This window comes from Nyctibius grandis, chromosome 9, assembly GCF_013368605.1.
Source record: "Nyctibius grandis isolate bNycGra1 chromosome 9, bNycGra1.pri, whole genome shotgun sequence".
In the NCBI taxonomy this organism is placed as follows: Eukaryota; Metazoa; Chordata; class Aves; order Nyctibiiformes; family Nyctibiidae; genus Nyctibius; species Nyctibius grandis.
In genome coordinates this window covers 31,597,343-31,616,325 of record NC_090666.1, presented here as the reverse complement: position 1 = coordinate 31,616,325, position 18,983 = coordinate 31,597,343, and the positions used below count along the sequence as shown (strand labels likewise).

The window sequence follows — 18,983 nt, the reverse complement described above, 5'->3', positions numbered from 1 at the left end:
TGGAAAGATCAGATAAACACAACATCAAGAAATATGGTTTCAATTAAGAAGCCACCCCCTTTAAAAGTTTGTTCCCTAGTTAGATAATCAGATAAAAATTCTTATGTAAATTTAATATACTGCAACAAGAGAAGCAGCAAATTACCACTTGGAGAGCACTCTTGTCCCTCGATCTCAGAATACTCTGCAAACTGAATCGAGTACTTTGATATCCCACAGAAGACAGTGAGAGCCATGAAGTTAAAATAACTAACCCACGCTGACACAGAGCAGATGAAGGAAATGAAAACAGAATTTGCAAGTAATCCAGCATCTGCATTACGGCACTAACCACAACCCTCTCCCACCCACCCTTCCACAGCAGAGCAGAGCTTGTTTCCCACTGGCTGTACCGCACCTCACGCACACACCAGTGCATTTGCCACAAGATCAAGTTTGGCTTCCACTGGCCACATGGAGGCACAGCATTTAATCTCTCTGCATCTCAGTTCTGTATCTATGCAAGGAAATATTTTTTGTTGTTGCATCTTTTAGTCTATTTAAATCATGACCGCTTCAGAGCAAAGTCTGTCTTTTATCCTACCGTAAAGTAAAACTCCTATCAAAATATGACCGTAACCTCAGCTGGGGCCTTCACTGCTCACTTGTACTGCAATAATCTTCAATAATAATAATAATAACCTTATCCATCATGCTACGCTGCCTCCCTTCTGCACTGTACTGAATTCATACTAATGGAATGATTATGGGAAGCTTAGCTGGAGAAATTATCTAGTTCACTTTCACCTTACAGTAAAACCTTAACACTTAATTGCTTGGCTAAAAGCTTTAGCTCATTTGCCTAACACACACAAGAGGTTCAACATTTTCTTAATTACAGAACTAATTTTGATCATGTCTCATTCCAACTGGGTTGGAAAATGTGTCCAGGGTGGATGTGAAGAAGTAAGAGACTGTTCTTCTTGCATGCCATGTAGTACAGATTGCAGCATTCAAAACAAGGCACTACGCCAATCAAAGCCAAAACACGCAGCCCAAGGCACTACACTTCATTACAAATTCGGCTGTTTGCAAACACATCACTGAGGCACAGAAACAAAACCTGCACCTACAAAACATATTTTTATAAGTGCCAGAAGTTTTTACATGCAGAAAGGGGAGGGGGAGTTTTGGGATGCACAGGGTAGAGGGGAGAGGCTGAGCTGAAATGGTGGTCATCCTCAAATAAACATCAGGGACATGTTTGGGAATTTAAAGTTACTAGAAGATACACCTTTAACATAAAATATAAAAGCACGACAGGCCACACAGGCTGAGAGTGAACAAGTTATCCACTCTGCAGGCAGGATTCCCACCACTGAGCCCTGAAGACCAGATGGTCTAACTGTGAGGAGGGAAAAAGCCCATTCGCAAGTCAGCCTCTACCTTCAGCATAAACGTCCTTGATGCTTTAATTCAACCCACAGACTCGCATTCTTCTAAATCCAGATGTCCATAGCTCAGCCTTCCTACTTCAGGCTGATGCATGTGAATCATCTGTGTATTTTCTGAGATAAATACATGGTGGTGCCAATCAAAGTAGACAAATATAGTTGTGCTAAGTGCGGTGACACAGACATGCAAATTCCTGCTCAAAACTCATCACAATCAGAGGCTGTACAGGAGGGATTAATCTAACATTGACTTATGAGCAGATCTCTTTAATCCCAAGTATTTTTCTAAACTTTTTCCTTCACCTCAATTTTTTTAACTATCCAAGTCTCAAAGTTTTACTTATGTCTTGAGTTATAGAAGGCTAAACCTAAACTTCACTGAAACTAAGGCTGAACACAGCAGGAAAAAGTGAAACTACAGGTTGCTTCTTTTCAAAGCTTTCTTCATTTAGAAAACTGGACTCAAATAAGGATAATCTAGTCTATGAACTTACTGCCAAAAAGAAAGAATTGGACTAAAAAAGACACAAAGGCCACTTTCAATGTGACGCCAAATGTATCATGAACTTTGTTTAAAGCTTCTGTACAGTTTTACCGATAGCTTGGAAGCATGTGTACTTCATGTCTTTTCCAGATGGAAAGCCTGTTTAGCCAATTTCAGTGAATTTTTTTTTTTTTTTTTTTTTTTACCCCTTATAATGTCAGAGCTATAAACCTCTTGAAAAACTGGATTCTGGACACAGTGACAGCTTTAACTACTGCCTTGTCGGTGTTGCCACTAAGAGAAAATGCACTGCGCTGGTGGAACAGCAGGTGCTTGGAGGGAGAACCACGTCACATTGCATACATCCACTGCTACTTCGACCAGTTCCTCCCCAGGTATCAAATCAATACACGTTACTCATTTTCCTGCAGTTTTACTACAGCAGCTCTCTCCGATCATATGGTTTAAGCCAAAATCCACTGGGAAAGGCATTGTGCATACAAGTGCACCACTCAGCCCTGCCAAATAAATCATCATCTCCCTTTAATTAAGATTAATGTTGCAGCCTTTCCTGGTTATAAAACCCAAAAAGTCCAAGCTGAAGGCATTGAGTTGGACAGAAACATCCTGCCTACACATCTAAGGCAGCCGCAGCAATACTGGGAGGTTATCGGCTGAGCTGAAAAGTTCACCATCTCCCAGTGCGTATTTGCACTACGTGATGTTTGCAAACTGATAAGAATTAAGTAGTTCCGTGCTCTCCAGCTTTCTCTCACTGAAATTAATGAAGACCCTACCCAGGAATAAACGAGAGGCTGGTTTATCAGTAAACCTCCCGAAGAACCTCCGCCTTCGCTACCAGCTCCACTGATGCTGAGCAGTCATTTTCACCCGATGCCAGTCCCAGCCACGGGACTTTGCCCATGGCTGCTTTGCCCTGCTCCAGAGCCAACCCTGCAATGATCGTACCAGCAGCTACAGCCTCACCAGGGCTACAGCCATTAGTTCTGGCAACAGCATGAAATTAAGAGGATGGGAAAAGAGAATCGTATGGAAGTAGTTACACACTCTTCTTCTTCACAGAAAACCAGGCTCATATTCCGGCACAGCCCACAGACAAAGCTGCAGCAAAGACGAGGCTCATTTGCATGTACCGTGCTATATGACTTTAATTGTGAAATATGACTCGGGTGGATTTACTCCAGACATCTTGCAGGAGAGCTCATCAGCTGGGCACTGCCCAATCAAGCACACTGCTTCTTGTTTAAATCCAGGGCACAAGAGGAGATGAGCTCATATTAAAAAAAGAAGGGGTCAAGAAAGGTGACAGTCCCTCCTGGGCAGGAAGCCTCTTTTCATATGCGTCAGGAAGTGCTACATTCACACATATGGAACTCTATAAATAAGAAACAAGCTAAACTCTCTTGTCACTTGAGCATCCTAAAGCTTTAAAAATCTATTCACAACCACCGCTGAAAAGTTAAGAAACACTCCAAACATTTTTCTCAAGAAGCTGCCTACCTTGGTACCCATTAAAGCAGAAGGCATATTAGGACCAACACATGCAGTGTCTGTGCCACTCCTGCCCTTTGACAGTTAAGCTGACAAGAAGCTGCAATAAAACTGAGGGAATGTCTATTTTATTCCATGCTGTGTTTGCACAGTGCCTGGCGTAACGGGTCCTCATCCATGGCTGGCTCGGTGAGCTGGAACCAACACAATAGTCATCTGGTGTCCTCGGATGCAGGAAACTTTGGTGGAGACCTTCAGAAAAAGACAGACTACACGCAGCAGACTATGAAATGCAAATGCGGTAGCACTTCTAGTCTGCAGATTTTCCATAGCTCAAGACCTCAATCTAAATTTCTTTTCACAGAATTTTTATGGCATAGGTCGCACATCAGTCATGTGATTGTAGTATCTGATCTAAGATGCATGAAGGATTCTCAAGTAAAACGTAAGTGAACTCAAACCCTTAAGACAGTCAATTCAAAACTGCTGAGAGACACTGCCATTTGAGTACAAGGTACAAAAACACATGTGCTCTAGCTCTGCCTCTGCTCTTCGAATCACAATATGTATTTAAATACATAATCTCGCAAGCTAGGTGGAAGAAGTCTGATCAGTCAAAAAGTTTTAATCTTCCTTTTTTCCCCCCACTCTCCAGCAACTCCTTGCAGAGCTGCCAAACATATGCAAGTGTTAAAGAGCAACGAAGCACTCCACAACCCCACTCCCTTAGAACCGGTACCCAGGAAACATCTGAGCTTTCAGAAACCCAGAGGCAAAGAGAGTTAGAGGCAAATAATTATTTGCTAATTATACTTCCAGGACTGAAAAATGGCTATTGAAAAATGCGGTCATCCCTCAGGCCGTGTTTTCTCAAAATCGTCAAGAATCTGAGAAAGCAGAGTTTATTTCTCAAGTTTTTACTCTTCTCTGAATCTCATTTCAGAATGAAGAAAGGGAATATCTTTCAAGCAGCCACAAGAACATATTTTCATATTTTATATTTATTATCCAAATTAAATGTGATAAATGTTTAACTGCTGTTCCCACAGAATTTATGAGTTGCTCCCCACAAAAGCTTTGTGATAACATGGTCTTTTGCTAAGGATAAGCAGCATGTCTGGAGAATAATTTTTTTTATCTATTTTAAATCAAGGGCAATGAAAACACATAGTTTTAAAAACAAGAAAATAAAAATCAAAATTAAATAAGGAAGGACTATCAGAGAAGTAGCATCATACACTGGACAGAAAAACTACTTCCTATTTCCAGCTCAAGAGCATGAAAAAATATATTTCCCTGGACACAAGTTATGCATAAAAAATATAAATGGATATGCAGCTGAAACAGTGCTTAGGTGCCTGAATCCATACGTCCACATACAATTTTTATGTGCACACTAACATTTCAATGTATAATTAGGTAGACAATTTGCACACTATTCATCAAGAATAGCTGGGGCTGACACACACAACGTTGATTCCAGCACAACTGCTGCTTGGCAGGGACACAGTCTTACACTCCACCACAATTTCAAAAGCACATTTTTCAGCAAGACATTGACTTTGATTTCTGTCTTAGCTTAACCGCCCACTGATGTCATTCTCATTTTGGGACAACAGCACTCAACCCACTGTAAATATGATCAATGAGCGACCCTGTACATATGAAACAGATTGTGTCTGACAAGTCATTTTATGGGAATCTAGCTGAAGAGCAAACCTGCCTCAAAATTCCAAGCAGTAAGGAGATGACTGAATTTAATGTCATAATTAACTTCTTTAGGAGCAGACTAGCTCACATTCTAAACAGGGTGTCCCCTGCTACATTAGAATGGGGTGGGGAGGGACACAGATGGATGACAGAGGCAAGAAATCCCAAGAACAAGACTGGATCTCACCTTCCCTTTCCTACTCAGTTCCCAAAATTAACCCTGTGGTAGACCATGCACTTAACTTCAGAAGGTGGATTTGGAGGAAAACCTCTGTACCGCAGTGATGGAGGTTTGTAAACCTGCTGATCAGCCAGTGGCACAGCCAGGCCCTGGGGCGCAGGCAGTGTGCACAAACTGAAAATACCAGGTCTAAGTCATCTCCAGGCAAGCACTAGGAAGAAACAGATCTGTTGCTCCCTTCCCCCAATTTGTTCTCACTTAAAAATACAAGATGTTCAAATCCAAAGCCCCCTTGTTTACAAGAATCACAGTTTGACTGCAGATGTTTTATCTTCCTTGTTCATCATACAAACCACTCTTGACCTTGTGCAATAATTGCTTGCTTTTCACTCACAAGCCCTCCCTCTGCTGCTATTTACATTCAGGGTTGTGCTGCTTTGATCACTGAGCCATTTGTAACAAATGCCTTCAGAGATGGCTAGTGATAAGTAGGACAGTCCCCTGTTTTCATTCATGATTAATATCCAAAATAGCTGTAGAAACATTTTAATCAAATCAGATGAGGGGAGATGGGTTATCTCTGTTACCCAAAGGTACCTCAAGGAAGCCTTCTAAGAATTTATTATGTGAATGAGGGAGGAAGAGAAAGGGTAGCACTTGAGTCTCAGGCTTCAGGGATCACAACGGAAGTAGCCCCTGCAATTCAGCTGGGACTGCAACATGATCTTCTCCAACCACATCTGCAGGGGTTCCCAAACTGCAACCTGCTGAGGATCCCCAGCACAGAGGCTGCAGCACGTTGATCTGTGACAGATCCAAAAAGCCATCTATGGGCTCAGTGGGGAGTGGCGACTCCCTACAGCAGCATGGGACGGCCAGGTGAGGAGCGCTCCAGCAGACACACCAGAAGATCAACAACTTCTGCATCAGAAGACTGACAGTATTAGAAAACCATGGTTTTGCCCAACAGATTTACATTTGCAGACATTCCCATTGGACACTTCTTGGTTTTTGCTCATTTCCCATGAGCTCCACAGAAGAACACATTCTTACTCTGTACATAACCCAGATCAATTACCTCTCACCTCTAGCTATTCAAGGAATAAAAAACCCCAAGCACTGCTGACATTTTATAGTGGTGGGTCACGTCTGCAAGAGGCAAGCGTCATATCTTCTTTTGTTCACAAAGGAAGGCAAATTAAAATCCCGACACAGAGTGCCTTGGTATTCTTTAACTTAGGCTGATGAATGCTACAAATAAGGCATTCCACTTAACATGGTACTTGCTATGTTCACTTTCCAAATATAGATGATAGCAAAAAAATACCATGGAGACGTCAAGATTTGACTAGACTCTACCGTTCATATTGTTCTTAAACACTGAGTTTTAAGGAACATAAGCTACAGGCATAATAGTCTATACTAAGGGTTGTTCTTAAGGGCTCTGTGTAGCCAATTAATTGTATGGTTTATCACCAGTTTTCAAACGCTTAGAGAAGGACAACCTGTGCAACTATTTATTAATTAACAACTGACTGTAATAGGGTCAATTACTAACACTAACAAAGAACTTTCTCCTTATTATGAATATGAAGCTCGCTCTCTCTTCAAGCCAGGCATTGGTGCAATATATATTAAACAAGTTGTTGATGTAATAATATTTCAGATATCACTTCTGAATGAGCACATTTGGATCACTTCAGAAGCTAAGGGCATGAACAAAGCATATGCTACATAATCCCCCAATAAAATCGGGTTTTTAAGAAGTTTAAAAAAGTATCACCTACTCAAGAAGCACACAGGAGATGCTATAAAAAGAAGGCAAAACCACTACTAATGGGACTTACAAAGAAGAGAGGGCAAAAAATGACACCTGAAGATCTTAGCACTTTATATGGCACTTGTTATCTTTAAAGCACTGCACAAATATTAACTAATTAACCCTCACATTTCTCTGCCAGGTGACAGGAGGCAAAGCTTAATGGAAATAGTTGGAGTAACAGTTACACAGAAAGAAAACCATCTACAAGAGGCAAAAGGGCAGCAGCACCAGAGCAAGCTGGCACGCAGCTGATCCTAGAGCAGTGCACAACCACACGCTCATGGTGTGCCAGCTCTGGAAAAGGGAGGAGAGGGAGAGAAAGAGTCTATCTGCAGTCACCCAGCAAACATGCTATACGACTATAAACCTATAAAACTATAAATATGCTATACGACTATAAACCCAAAGACAACAGACAGGACATCATCAAGGCAGCCACAAATGAGATTACCTTTGTTATCTGTGCTCTGCAAGCCCACAAATCACAGCACCCTCTGCCAATCCTACCAGCTACCCTCAGCGAGCAAGTGCCAAAACTTAAGACCTGCTTTGCTATCACAATTTTTTGCCATTCACAAACTTGAAATGGTGACAGGATCAAGACAAACCATAACTTACTTCCAAAGTAACCCCATTCACATTGAGAAATTCAAAGCAATGCTAGTTTGTGATTCTGGTTGCAAACTACATTGAGTTTTTCCATTCCCAGACCTCCGAACACAACTCTGAAGAAAGCTGAGCCTTATTACCTCCATTTTACTAAAATGAAGGAACTCAAGGAACTGCGTTGCATCACCAAAAAGTAAAAGAAATGGTCAACAACAGAACAAGCACCTCTTCCATCACTAATTGCTCACAACATCATGAACACACCCCTGAGCAGAAACATCACTTCTGATGACCACACCACACTTGTGGCAACATTCCAGGCCCCCTGAAGTAAACGGGTGCTTTGGCACCACAGCCAACGGATTCAAAACATCACTCCATAAGGTATGGCGTTTAGTAACAAAACCAGTCCTGAAAGACAAGGTTTGACTTGGGAAGGGCATCTGAGGAGACACAGAGCATAGCCCATGTCACAAGCTTTACAAATCCACATTTTGAAGAGGGAACAGATGAAGCAGGAATGGTGCAGGGGATTTACCTCTGCAATACCCTTCCTCTGACTGCAGCAAAACACTTCCCAAAGCAGCTCCTGTAGTACAAACAGTAACTGAGTGGGAAGAGGCACTCCTGAATTCAAGCCCAAATGCCACCATTGGAAACAGCACCTGAGCACTGCAGAGGAGAAGCGCTCACACCCTGCCTGCAAACCCACTGAAGGCAAAGCCACTGCTGCCACGCTGCAGGGCTACCTGCAACACAAAGTGAGCCACGTCCAAGCCCTCCCCACAGGCCTGGATTCACAACTCTGTGTCAGTAATCACCGTGCATTCCCATGATGTTACTGAGACTTGAGGAGCTGGAAGCCTGAAATGTTCCTTTCAAGCCTTTCTTTGAAGGCACTGGGTTTGAATGGCACAAGGTCAAGAAGCCTGCTTCCCAACGGCTGTAAGTGGGTCAGACTCTCTTGACTCAGTTTCTCTGTCATTAAGCCAACACTCAGAAGACAAACTGACCTTTGCCACGTTGGCCTGAGATAACATTCATCAGTGTTTGTAGAGCAAACGGATCCCAGATGCGTAATCCTGTTGGAAGCAGTGGCTGACCTCTGCTAGGGAAAGGACGGCACCCAATACATCAGAAGAAATGCAAATCCACCTTGGTGTGAAACTCCTTCCCAATGCCTTTAACAGTAAATTCAGTCCTTCAAGCGTGAAATATAGTCAATCACTTGACATACCAAATAGGGAAGTATCTCTAAAGGTAAACCACAACTTCCCTCTGACTCTCCAACTCATTCAAGACATAAAATTCTACAGCAGGCAGAGATCACTGCAGTATCTTCCTCACGTGTGTGTCACGTATTCACAGTGATGCAGAAGATAACACCTTCCATTAGAAGATACTGGTGTGTTTTCTTCATCCAGTTGTAGTTTTCCTTTCACAAATGCAGGAAGTCTTACAGAGATAAGGATTTCAATTCTCGGAAGCCACCTCCAATTTTGGGTCCTACTTTAAAAATGAGCCCTATTTTTCAAGAGCGCTATGCATGCACAACTCTAGCTGCTGTCCCAGGTGCGCTGCAAGCACTCAGCACCTCCAGGAAAAAAAAAAATCATCACGTTTGGGTACATAAAAAAGGACGGGCTGGAAGGAAAGACAATGTTCTCATTAACCTCTGTCCTACTAAGCTGCTGGCGTTACCTTCGGTTTAACTTTACATGCTGAGAACGTCCCGATTGAACAGCTCCACTGACTTTGCAAACACTGACTCCAGAAAAATTTAAAAGCAGGTTTTGCAACGTCACAGCTGTAGGCTAGCTTTTTAATCCTGGCATACAGCGAGCTACATATTTCAAGATGAAAAATCACACCTTCAAGTGCAAGATAATGCAAATTGGAAGAAATAATTTAAACTACTTGTACACAGCAAAGGGGAAAGAATTAGCTGAATCAACGGCTCAATGAAGACATCTGCTCAGCATGCAGCATCATAGAGCAAACAAAATGCTGGGGAAAATTAAGAAGGGGAAGAGAGAATAATGTGGATAAATTATAATGGCTTCATATAATTTCACTGACAAGAGCAGGCCCACTCTGCTCATCTCAAAGACACCAGCTCCGCAGTACAATAGGTCCAAGGAAGGACAACTAGAATACTTAAGAACAACAGACTCACATGAAGAATGCTGGGGGGGGCGGGGGTGGGCGGGGGGAAATCTTTTAATCTACAAAAAGAAATCACAGCAAAATACTTACATTAACGTAAAACGAATGTTACAGTAAGATAAGGTCTGACAATCACAGTGGATATAGAATGAAATACCACAAATAACTCCACGTGTTTAGTTATTTTAAATGAAGGGAAAATTCAGTCCACTTGTAACTCCACTTGGTCTACAGCATGTATTTAATCTGAGGAATACACTGCCACAAGTATCATCGAGAAAAGTGCTGTGTATATTAAAGATGAGCCACAGGGGAAAAAAAAGCCACACTAAGACCTCTTTGACATTTTAGGAAGAGTTCAGCTTGACTTCAGTTTCACTTGAAATCAACAAAAAACCTGCAGATAGCAGAGGTCTGTACTTCCAGACAAAGCTTAGAACAAAACAAAAATTGTACAGGATGCACAGCATTTCTTTTCTCTCCTCCTGAATGAGCTGATAGCTAGGCCTCTCCCAGGGGCAAAAGGCTGCATCAAACAGGGCCGACGCTTTCTGTCCCACAATGGCAATTCTAATATTAGTACAGAATAAGCACAGGGCAATTAGCAATTCCACACTTGATTTGTATGAATTAGATGAGCACTCCTAGGTCATGCATTTCCAAATACATTTCAGATCACACGTGCATAAAAAAATTAAGGTAATTTTTCATTAATTATTAACTCAATTTGTCCAGGCAGAAGGAAGAACTGTAGTTCATGCCAGTTAAGTAAATTAAAGGAGTGCTTTAAAGCATGCCTTCGCCAGTCTTTTGAGCTATTTATGCTACATTCTGTGGATAAAAAAGAAAAATCAGACTTTAAAATATTTCTGCAAGTCTCGGAGTCTCCCTGAGGTAAGGAGTGTTCTACTTAGTGCAATTTCAATGAAATATCCCCAAATCCTCCGGAACGCGCTAAAATGGAGAGCGGCTCAGCGGAGGGACGCGCGGGCAGGGCGGCGGGGCTGCCCACGGGCACAGGTGCACACAGCCGAGCGAGGCAGCTTCGCTGCGGCACAGCCACCGCCGAGGGACACCCTCGGCCGCCGCCGCACCGATTTTCACACGAAACTTACGAACGAAGCGCCCGCCGGTCCGAGTCCCCGGGCCGGGGCCGGCCGGGGCAGCCGGGAGCTGCAGCCCGCAGCTGCTCGGGGAGACGCCGCCGCACGCCGGGGGTGAGGGGGTGGGGGTGTCCTCTGGGCGGTTTTTTGAGAGGCCGAAAGAAAGGGAGGGAGGGAAGCAGCACACGGGCTGAGGGCTGGGGAAACACCCGGGAGGAGAGCTGGGAGCACGCCGGGCTGCGCCGTGCCGAGCCGAGCCCGCCCGGGGCGGCGGCGGGTGCGGGCGGCGGAGGCAGCCGCCGCGCCCAGCCCGAGGGGCCCGTCCCGCTCCCAACTTTCGCCCAACTCCGCCGGCCGCGCCGCGCCGAGCGCCCCCGCCCCGGCCCGGGGAAGGGGGACAGGACACGACGGGACAGCCCGCGCCACCTCCCGCCGCCCCGGGGCGCGGCCGCCGCCACTCACCGCCAGACCGAGCAGCAGCAGCGGGAGCCGCCCGCGGCGCCGCGCAGCCCCCGCGCCCTGCCCCGGCACAGCCATCGCCGCCGCCGAGCCAGACCCGCTCCGCACCCGCCGCCGCTGCGGGCTGCTGCCACGTCTGGCGGCGCAGGCGCGCTCCGCCACCACCCCCGCCCGCGCGGCGGCATGACGGGGTTTGTAGTTCGGCTCGGCTCGGGGGTGCTCATCCCCCCCCGGGTGTGTGCGGCTCCCGCAGCGGTCCGGCGCATGGCAACAAAAAACCCGAACCCCCTACTGCTACTGCTGGCTACTGCCGGCGGACACGACTAAAAAGCGATCTCCATCCCATTGGTTTCAACAGCGATTTAAAAAGACAAAAGTTGCAGCTCTTCTCTAACGTCCCACTGGCCTCCGCTCTAGGATTAGGTTTTTGTGCCTCCCCCTCTCTCCCAGTGCGTACTTTACTCTAGGGAGCCTTCTGGCAAATAACCTCGTTCGTGATGCTTTTTTGTGAGGGTCTTTAAAAGCTTCTGCTGGTCTTAGATCTGGAGAAAGGGGTGAATAGGGGAACAAAAAATAAGGAAAGGGGAGAGTTAACTGGAAGAGAGGCTTAGAAACTAGGACCTGTTCTCCTTGTAAGTTGTTCCCACTTGTTATCATTAAATCCTAAAGGAGAACCCTGCTTTATCCTTACATGTCAGCAATGATGCCAAAGTGCAAGCAAATAAATACACTGAGTCTGACCAGGATCAATTTGTGCAGCCTCCATTATCGTCACGCCATTTGAATGATTGCTGTATCCAGGTGAACAAAGCGGTCTGTGCCCCGAGTTAGGCACATTCAGCGAGCCAGCTCTGCCTCGCAAGGACATCCCAGATGTCCTGCCAGTAATCTTAAGGTCAAAGCGGGTCAGCCACGCTATAATTGGCTTCTCACAAACAGAAGGGATCTTCACCTACCGCCCAGCGGCCGTGTGAAATTCTTCCTTGGCTCAGAAACATCAAAGGAAAATCAAAGGCATCTTTTCGAGTCTGATCCTTACAGCTAACTGTCGCCTGAGCGTTCGACGAAGAGGCTGGCTGCAAGGGAGCAATTTGTAGATCCATACAGCTGACTGATCACTTCAAGCGGTGATCATGAAAACTGAATGCCGTTGACATTAACAAGTCCCCTGGCGGAGATGTAATTTTGCAAAGCAGAAACACACATAGAGAAAGTTTTTACTATTAACATTTACGCTTTTGTGGTATCTTTTGCGGCATCTTTTGCGGCAGAACCAGAGCACGCTTTTCTCAGTCACAGCTGGATAACCTTTAGCAAATCATTTCACAGTGCTACGGCTTGCTTCCCATTTGCAGAAAGCCTCAGTTAGCCTGCCTTAAAATGGGGTTAGCAATCCTTAGCTCACTCTAAAACACCAGTGAATGTACACATGAGGCACAGCCCAGGAGCCGTCAGAAGGAGTTTGGCATGAGGAAGGACGCATGGCTGGAGAGAGACTTAGGGAAGGAAAAGGTAGGAATCTTTTCACTCTACAGTGGAAGGACCCAAAACAAAACATCCTTTGTATTAAATATCTGTACCCCTAAAGTATATGCTATCTGCACTGCCACTTCTCACTTGCAGTCCCTACTGACCGCACTGGGGTGGATGGAGCATCATGATATACTAGCCACCACCACTGCTGGTGCCAGCTTCCCAATCTGTAATAATCAGCCTGCTAGCAAAAGGCTCCTGATCCCCAACTGAAGCCCATTTCAAATAAGCTATCAAAACCTCCAGGAATAGGTAACCTCTTCCAGATGCTGTTCACCTTCAGATCCCTAGCCTAGAGCCGAAAGGCTTCTGCACACAACTCCCCTGACTCATCCAGACCTCTAATCTCAGTTGGATATCCAGGCTCTCAAAGCCTGTTTGAATCCTCCCATGACTCTTCTGTGTAGAAAACTGTTACATCTTCTGACGCTTCACATCACAGTTACCAGTATCAGGCAATGCAAAAGTAACCTCAATGTGGTGGAATTTCTGTTCTGTGTCATCACCATACAGGATGTGCTGCCATTGTGGTAGGAAAGGATAAAATCCTGGGACGTGGTTGTTTTGTCACAGGAGTACATTTTTATCATGATGGCAAGAGGAAACATTCTCAGGAAGGAAGAAAAAAAAAGGAAGAAAGAGAAAAAGAAGACAAGCTATTTCAAACTGTGCTTCTGAAAGGTGGTATAAAAATCCAGTTTGGGAAGCGGCAATTCTTATATACAGAAGAATATGAAAAGGGTATCCATGTGGCAACTATAGCTTCTTTCTTTCAGTTCGGCTCGATAATTTGTATTGACATGACAGGCATTGCCAAAACTTAAGAAATAAGATCACTGAGCATCTGTCTTGGGTCAAAATAATATATCAAGTATCAGCTCTAGACAAGGCTTTACATGGTGATAACTGCTTAATCAATCCAGTTGTGCTTTACTAGTGAACTCATTACAGTTGTATCTGAGTGCACCACTACCCAGCATCCCAAGTTTTACCCTGTATCTGTTTGGCATTAATATCATATGCTGCTTGCTTCTCTGGAATTGTAATATTTGTATATGGCACCGCAAAGCACTGTGAAAGCAGTCATTAATTCACCACTGCGAAGCAAGAAAGAATTACTGCCCTTGGATTATAGATCAGAAAACAGTAGCAGAGAGATTATATGATTTGCCCAAGGCTATAAAACCAGACAGTTTCAGATCGTGTTCATTTCCAAAGTCTGCACTGGGTCTGCTAATCCTTACTTGTCTATCTATATTCAAATACCTCTTTTACCAAGAATAAAATACAAAACTGACCTGACACTAGGTATGTCTGTAAGGAATTACACCTTCCACATTTCTATATGTTGCTGCTTTATTTGACAAGCTTTATTCTTTGTTCTCTTTTTAACCTGAACAAGTCTCTGGAGGCCTCTTGCAAAAGGTAAAGTAAGTCACCTTTACCACAAAAAACGACAGCAGAGCAGACAGAAAAAAGATATAAGCACTTTGCAAGCCATGCTGAATTCAGGGGCAACATGGTCTATGCTGGGACCCCAAACTACATAGCATTTGCCCAAAATGAAAGCAGGATTCACTGACTGCCTTAACTACACCAAGTTCTCCTTCCTTCCAGCTACATCTTTTCCTTCTTTAGTTCAGCTTCAGCCAAGTGATTTTGATCTGCGGGCTTATCTCCTGTAAGCTTTGTGACATCTGTGTCATGGCACTGATTGCATCAGCTGAAAAGAGACATACGAGCTGGTTGCCATCAACAGATTGATGGTATCGTAGCCCTCGGCTCCTCATGACCTTTCCGACAGCTCTTCAGCACATGATGAAAAGGAAAAGAGACAGGACTAGCCCCTATAGAACTTTACATGGGAGTGGTCTCAGAGAAGAGGCACAGCTGTACATTGCTTTTCTCCAGCTGACATCTGTCAGAGGGGAGAGCCTGAAGGCAGCTTTCCACTCCTGCTGTCACCTCAGCACCTGGTAGCAGGGCTGCAGATGCAGCATACCCATACACATCAGCTAACAAGTTCCTCAGAAGATCATTAGCACACCAAAACAAGGGATACGAAGGTGCAGCTGTTACATAAAGGATTGTTTCTTAGGTCGAACATTCCAGTTTCATACTTTTGTATGAACTCTTTTTAATGCTATTTTGTTAATGACGGACATAAATCATGAGTCTTAAGGGAACTGCTCTCTGTTATTTGGCTTTGGCATATCTGTGCTTTTCACCTGGTTCACATGCTACAGTCAAGGGGAACGGCATGGAGGCAAGTCGGGATGGAGTTTAGTTTGAATGCTTTTATTCTCAATGCTCTGCAAGGATGCTGTACACAGCCATATAACTCAGTGCCTCCATTTTCTGCATCATATCCCTTTACATTTCTGAGGTCTAGGAGGACTGTGGGCTTTTTGTACAGACCTTGCACAGCACAAAGAAGAAATACTTGCTCTGTGCTTTCATGGGAATTTTACTTTTGTACTTTATTGTTGTTGTTTCCTTCATTCTAGAATCAAAGTACTTTTGGACCACAGGTAGACAGATGCTCTTTATATATGAGAGGAAAAAAACAGTAGGTACTGCAGGAGTCACTTAAAAGTTGGGTACAGATATTTTCCAAATATTTTTTCCTATAAATTTTCCATTACAGTTTTTATTGCTTTCTTTAAGTCTGAGGTCTGCATGCCCCTTTACATTTAAGCGTCCCTACTGTTAAGAACACTGTAGTTTCTTTCACTGAATCTCCAAAGCTGGATATAATGTGTTCCTGAGTAACATAAAAACCTGCTACAGTATGGGCACCTTGCTGGCAGGTAGTAGATAATTTATGTCTCTCAGTTACCTGCTGAGAGAATAGTTTAAACAAGATTAAAACAACCACTGGAGTCTAGCTGTTGTGCACTGACTGCAGCACTACTGCATGTTTCCGAAGCACTGCAGTCAAGACAGTTTTCCAGTGATTTGAAGAAGCTTTATAAAATATTTGCAGGCTGTTTTACCTTTACTGCATCATCAGGAAAGTGTTGAACAATAAGCTTGTGAAGAGCGCTGAGATCTGAATCTGAATTCAATGCATAGCCCAGCCACAGGTTTCCTGCATGAGGATTTACGTGTCATATGATCTAGTGGGGGCTGACGTCTCCACCTGTAAATCAGAAATAGGTGCATTAGTAGAGTTTAGCTAACACCCCTTGGATTGTGATGGCGCCTACATACCCTAGTAACAGGGCCCCAACTGGTTATTTTGGAACAATATAGGTCTCTATTCTGCTGGCAAAATGTTTAACTTTAATATGCAAGTTCACATGTTGAGACTGATTCTGCCATGCTGTTCGGGGGTGGCCTCACACTAACAGCTGGCAACAGAGAAGTAGATGGGGCTTCTTCTGTGAGTAGAATTATTATGCCTCTGGTCTGGGTACACAAAATATTCATCCATACAAAGGACTGAATATAAAGATAGGACTATAAGTATACAATCAAAATACCATTCCGGTGTAAAACTGTTTGCACTACTGGCCTTAGTCTTCAATGGAGCTGTATCCATCCACAGCAGCTGAACATCTGTCTCCATATTATATCTAAAAATGTATTAGCATTCAACCATCAGCATATATTTGCTGCAGACAATGTTCTACTAAAATATTTTTCGTTCATCTATCCTATGAGAATATATCCAATACATCCAATATATACATATTCAGTACTTTTGCCTCTCCATATGTAGACAGATAATTATTTGCTTTTTTTACACATCTGTATACACATAGATGTGCACACATATACATGGCATATATTAAACAGATGCTTTGTGTAGATTTATATGATTTTATATAATACTAGGAAATATCCAGTCAATATCTTTTTTTCTCCATTTTTCAATTTTCCTGGAATTAGATTTTGTGATTAAGTACTGCCTGTTTGAGCTCAGGATCAGCAGCCACAATTAATTGTATGACTATGCAGTCACTAGCTACTACATGCAATAAGGCAAAGTTTAATGAGAGGGATTTTCTTCCTGACAGACTTTGTCTTTGCAAGGACCACTACTCACGGCCATATGAAAAAAGCTGCGCTGTGATGAAGCTACACAAAACCCTCTCCAACCTTATGACCAAATCCCTTGACCTTCTGCAGTTGTGCAGTCAGAGTGGCAATTTAGCAATTCAGTAAGGAATTTACTAGGCCCTTACGATTTTCTCTCTCTAAGCCTCTTTCCTTCCCTGAATATTGCAGTAACCCATCTTTTAGTTGGGAAACAGAGAATGTTGCGTGGGAAAGGAGATTTACCTTTTGATGTGCTTTATGGCATGACCCGTGTCCCAGCTCCACCGGTCAACCAGGCCAGCATTTCTTTAGAGAATGCCATGGCTCCCAACTGTTATGTGCGTCTAGGTTTCCTCTATAGGGAGGAGGCTGGTGTGCATCTGGGTCTCACCTTGAGTACGGAGTTGAGCTCCTGGAGAGAAGTCAATGAGTGTGAAGGGAGCTCAGAGTCAGAGAAATATGCAGTCTTGGCTCTTGCCTCCACTGCAACAATGAATAGATCATTTACGGTTGGTCTTAGAAGCATAAGATTGTCTTGCGGCCCAAGAACAGAAGTTAGGAGACCTAAATTCTGTTTCGAAGCCCTGTCACAAAGCTCTGGCAATTGTTAATAACTCTATGAAGTATTATTTTTCTCATTTTCTCCTCTTGAAATATGCATAAGCCTGGTGACGGGTGGTTACTCAGCTGCTGCTTTTGAAACAGTAAGATTTTCAAACAGCTTCCACTGTGAAACCCTCTAGTAGGGTCTAGAATGGATCATCATAGTAAGATTTGGTTGTTCTCCCAGATCTGCCTTTAAGAATACATTCAATTTTTTAAGATACTTAGCAATACCTCTGCATGGCTCTAGGCACCGTAACACAATAATGAAATCGTTGTAGCATTATAACAACACTGGGAGAGAACTCTGATGGCCAAGTGAGTTCCTGTCTATGTCTTCAAGATCAAGGGTATCCTCATGCCTGCCTTCTCAAAAAACCTTATCAGAAAGATGTTTGCTGAAGCTGAAAAATGTTTATCATCATCTCCTCCTGGGATTCAGCTGGAGTCTCTGGAATTCCAGTATCACCCTGGGACAGCCAGACAACACAGTTCCCTGGGATCCAGAAGAGTGATGGGGAGCTCCAGATGGCATCTCTCCTCCCCTTGCCTCCCTGTGCCTTTGGGGAAATGCTGAGCAGAAAAGACAGCCTGAGACTCCAGCCAGATGCAGCGGAGGCCATGACCTCTGCACATGCAGGTGACGGTTGGAATTTCGGACAGTAGCATCTTTGCTCTGTCTTCTTTTGTGTCCTTCTGGGAACACATAGGCTGAGAAGTACCCCCAGGAACAGATGAGAACTGGAGTGAATCTGTGGGAGAGCAGGCTGAGCAAGGAAACATGACCAGGAACCAGTGTGAAGGGCAGATCTAAGAGAGAGCATGTAGAGATACAGCTAGGGATGGTGGGCAAAACTCATGTATGGATGAGGAGTCTGCGATTGCATGAGGACATTGGGGACAGAGGCTAGGACTGAATGATGGGTTGAATGAGGAAAGCTCAACTGAATTTTCAAAATTGGTGGATGAAGCTTAAGGTAACAAGACAGGACCTAGCAGGACAGAGGAAGCTGTAGGCACACTTTCCCCTAGAGCCATTCGATTCCCAGGTTTCTGCTCTCACTAAGTATGTGCCTCAACACACTCTGATCTACAGATGGCAATTTGCTATTTCTATGAGTTAACTCTGGTGTCTCAACTACCAGGATGGGAATGCTGAATTTTACTGATGTCAAAGATATAACCTGCAAAACGGAAACCTTTTTTGTCTGGATTGCTTTTTAAGTCACACGCACACAAACTCTGTTCAGAGGGAACAAAGCCACTCACTCAAAGGTTAGGAGATGTTAGATTAAGAATGCTTGAAAAACTGTACTAGCCTCCT

General features: G+C 44.0%; 1 protein-coding gene across 2 annotated transcripts in view; it reads right to left on the bottom strand.

Moving 5' to 3' along the window:
• PDIA5 (protein disulfide isomerase family A member 5) overlaps positions 1–11,575 on the bottom strand; it is a 102,706-nt gene extending 91,131 nt beyond the window's left edge. For both annotated transcript variants that reach the window (XM_068407694.1, XM_068407695.1), the window contains exon 1: positions 11,483–11,575. In XM_068407694.1, the coding sequence (XP_068263795.1) occupies positions 11,483–11,557 (75 nt within the window). In that variant the 5' untranslated portion in view covers positions 11,558–11,575. The remainder of the gene's footprint in view (positions 1–11,482) is intronic.
• Between the last annotated feature and the right edge of the window lie 7,408 nt (positions 11,576–18,983).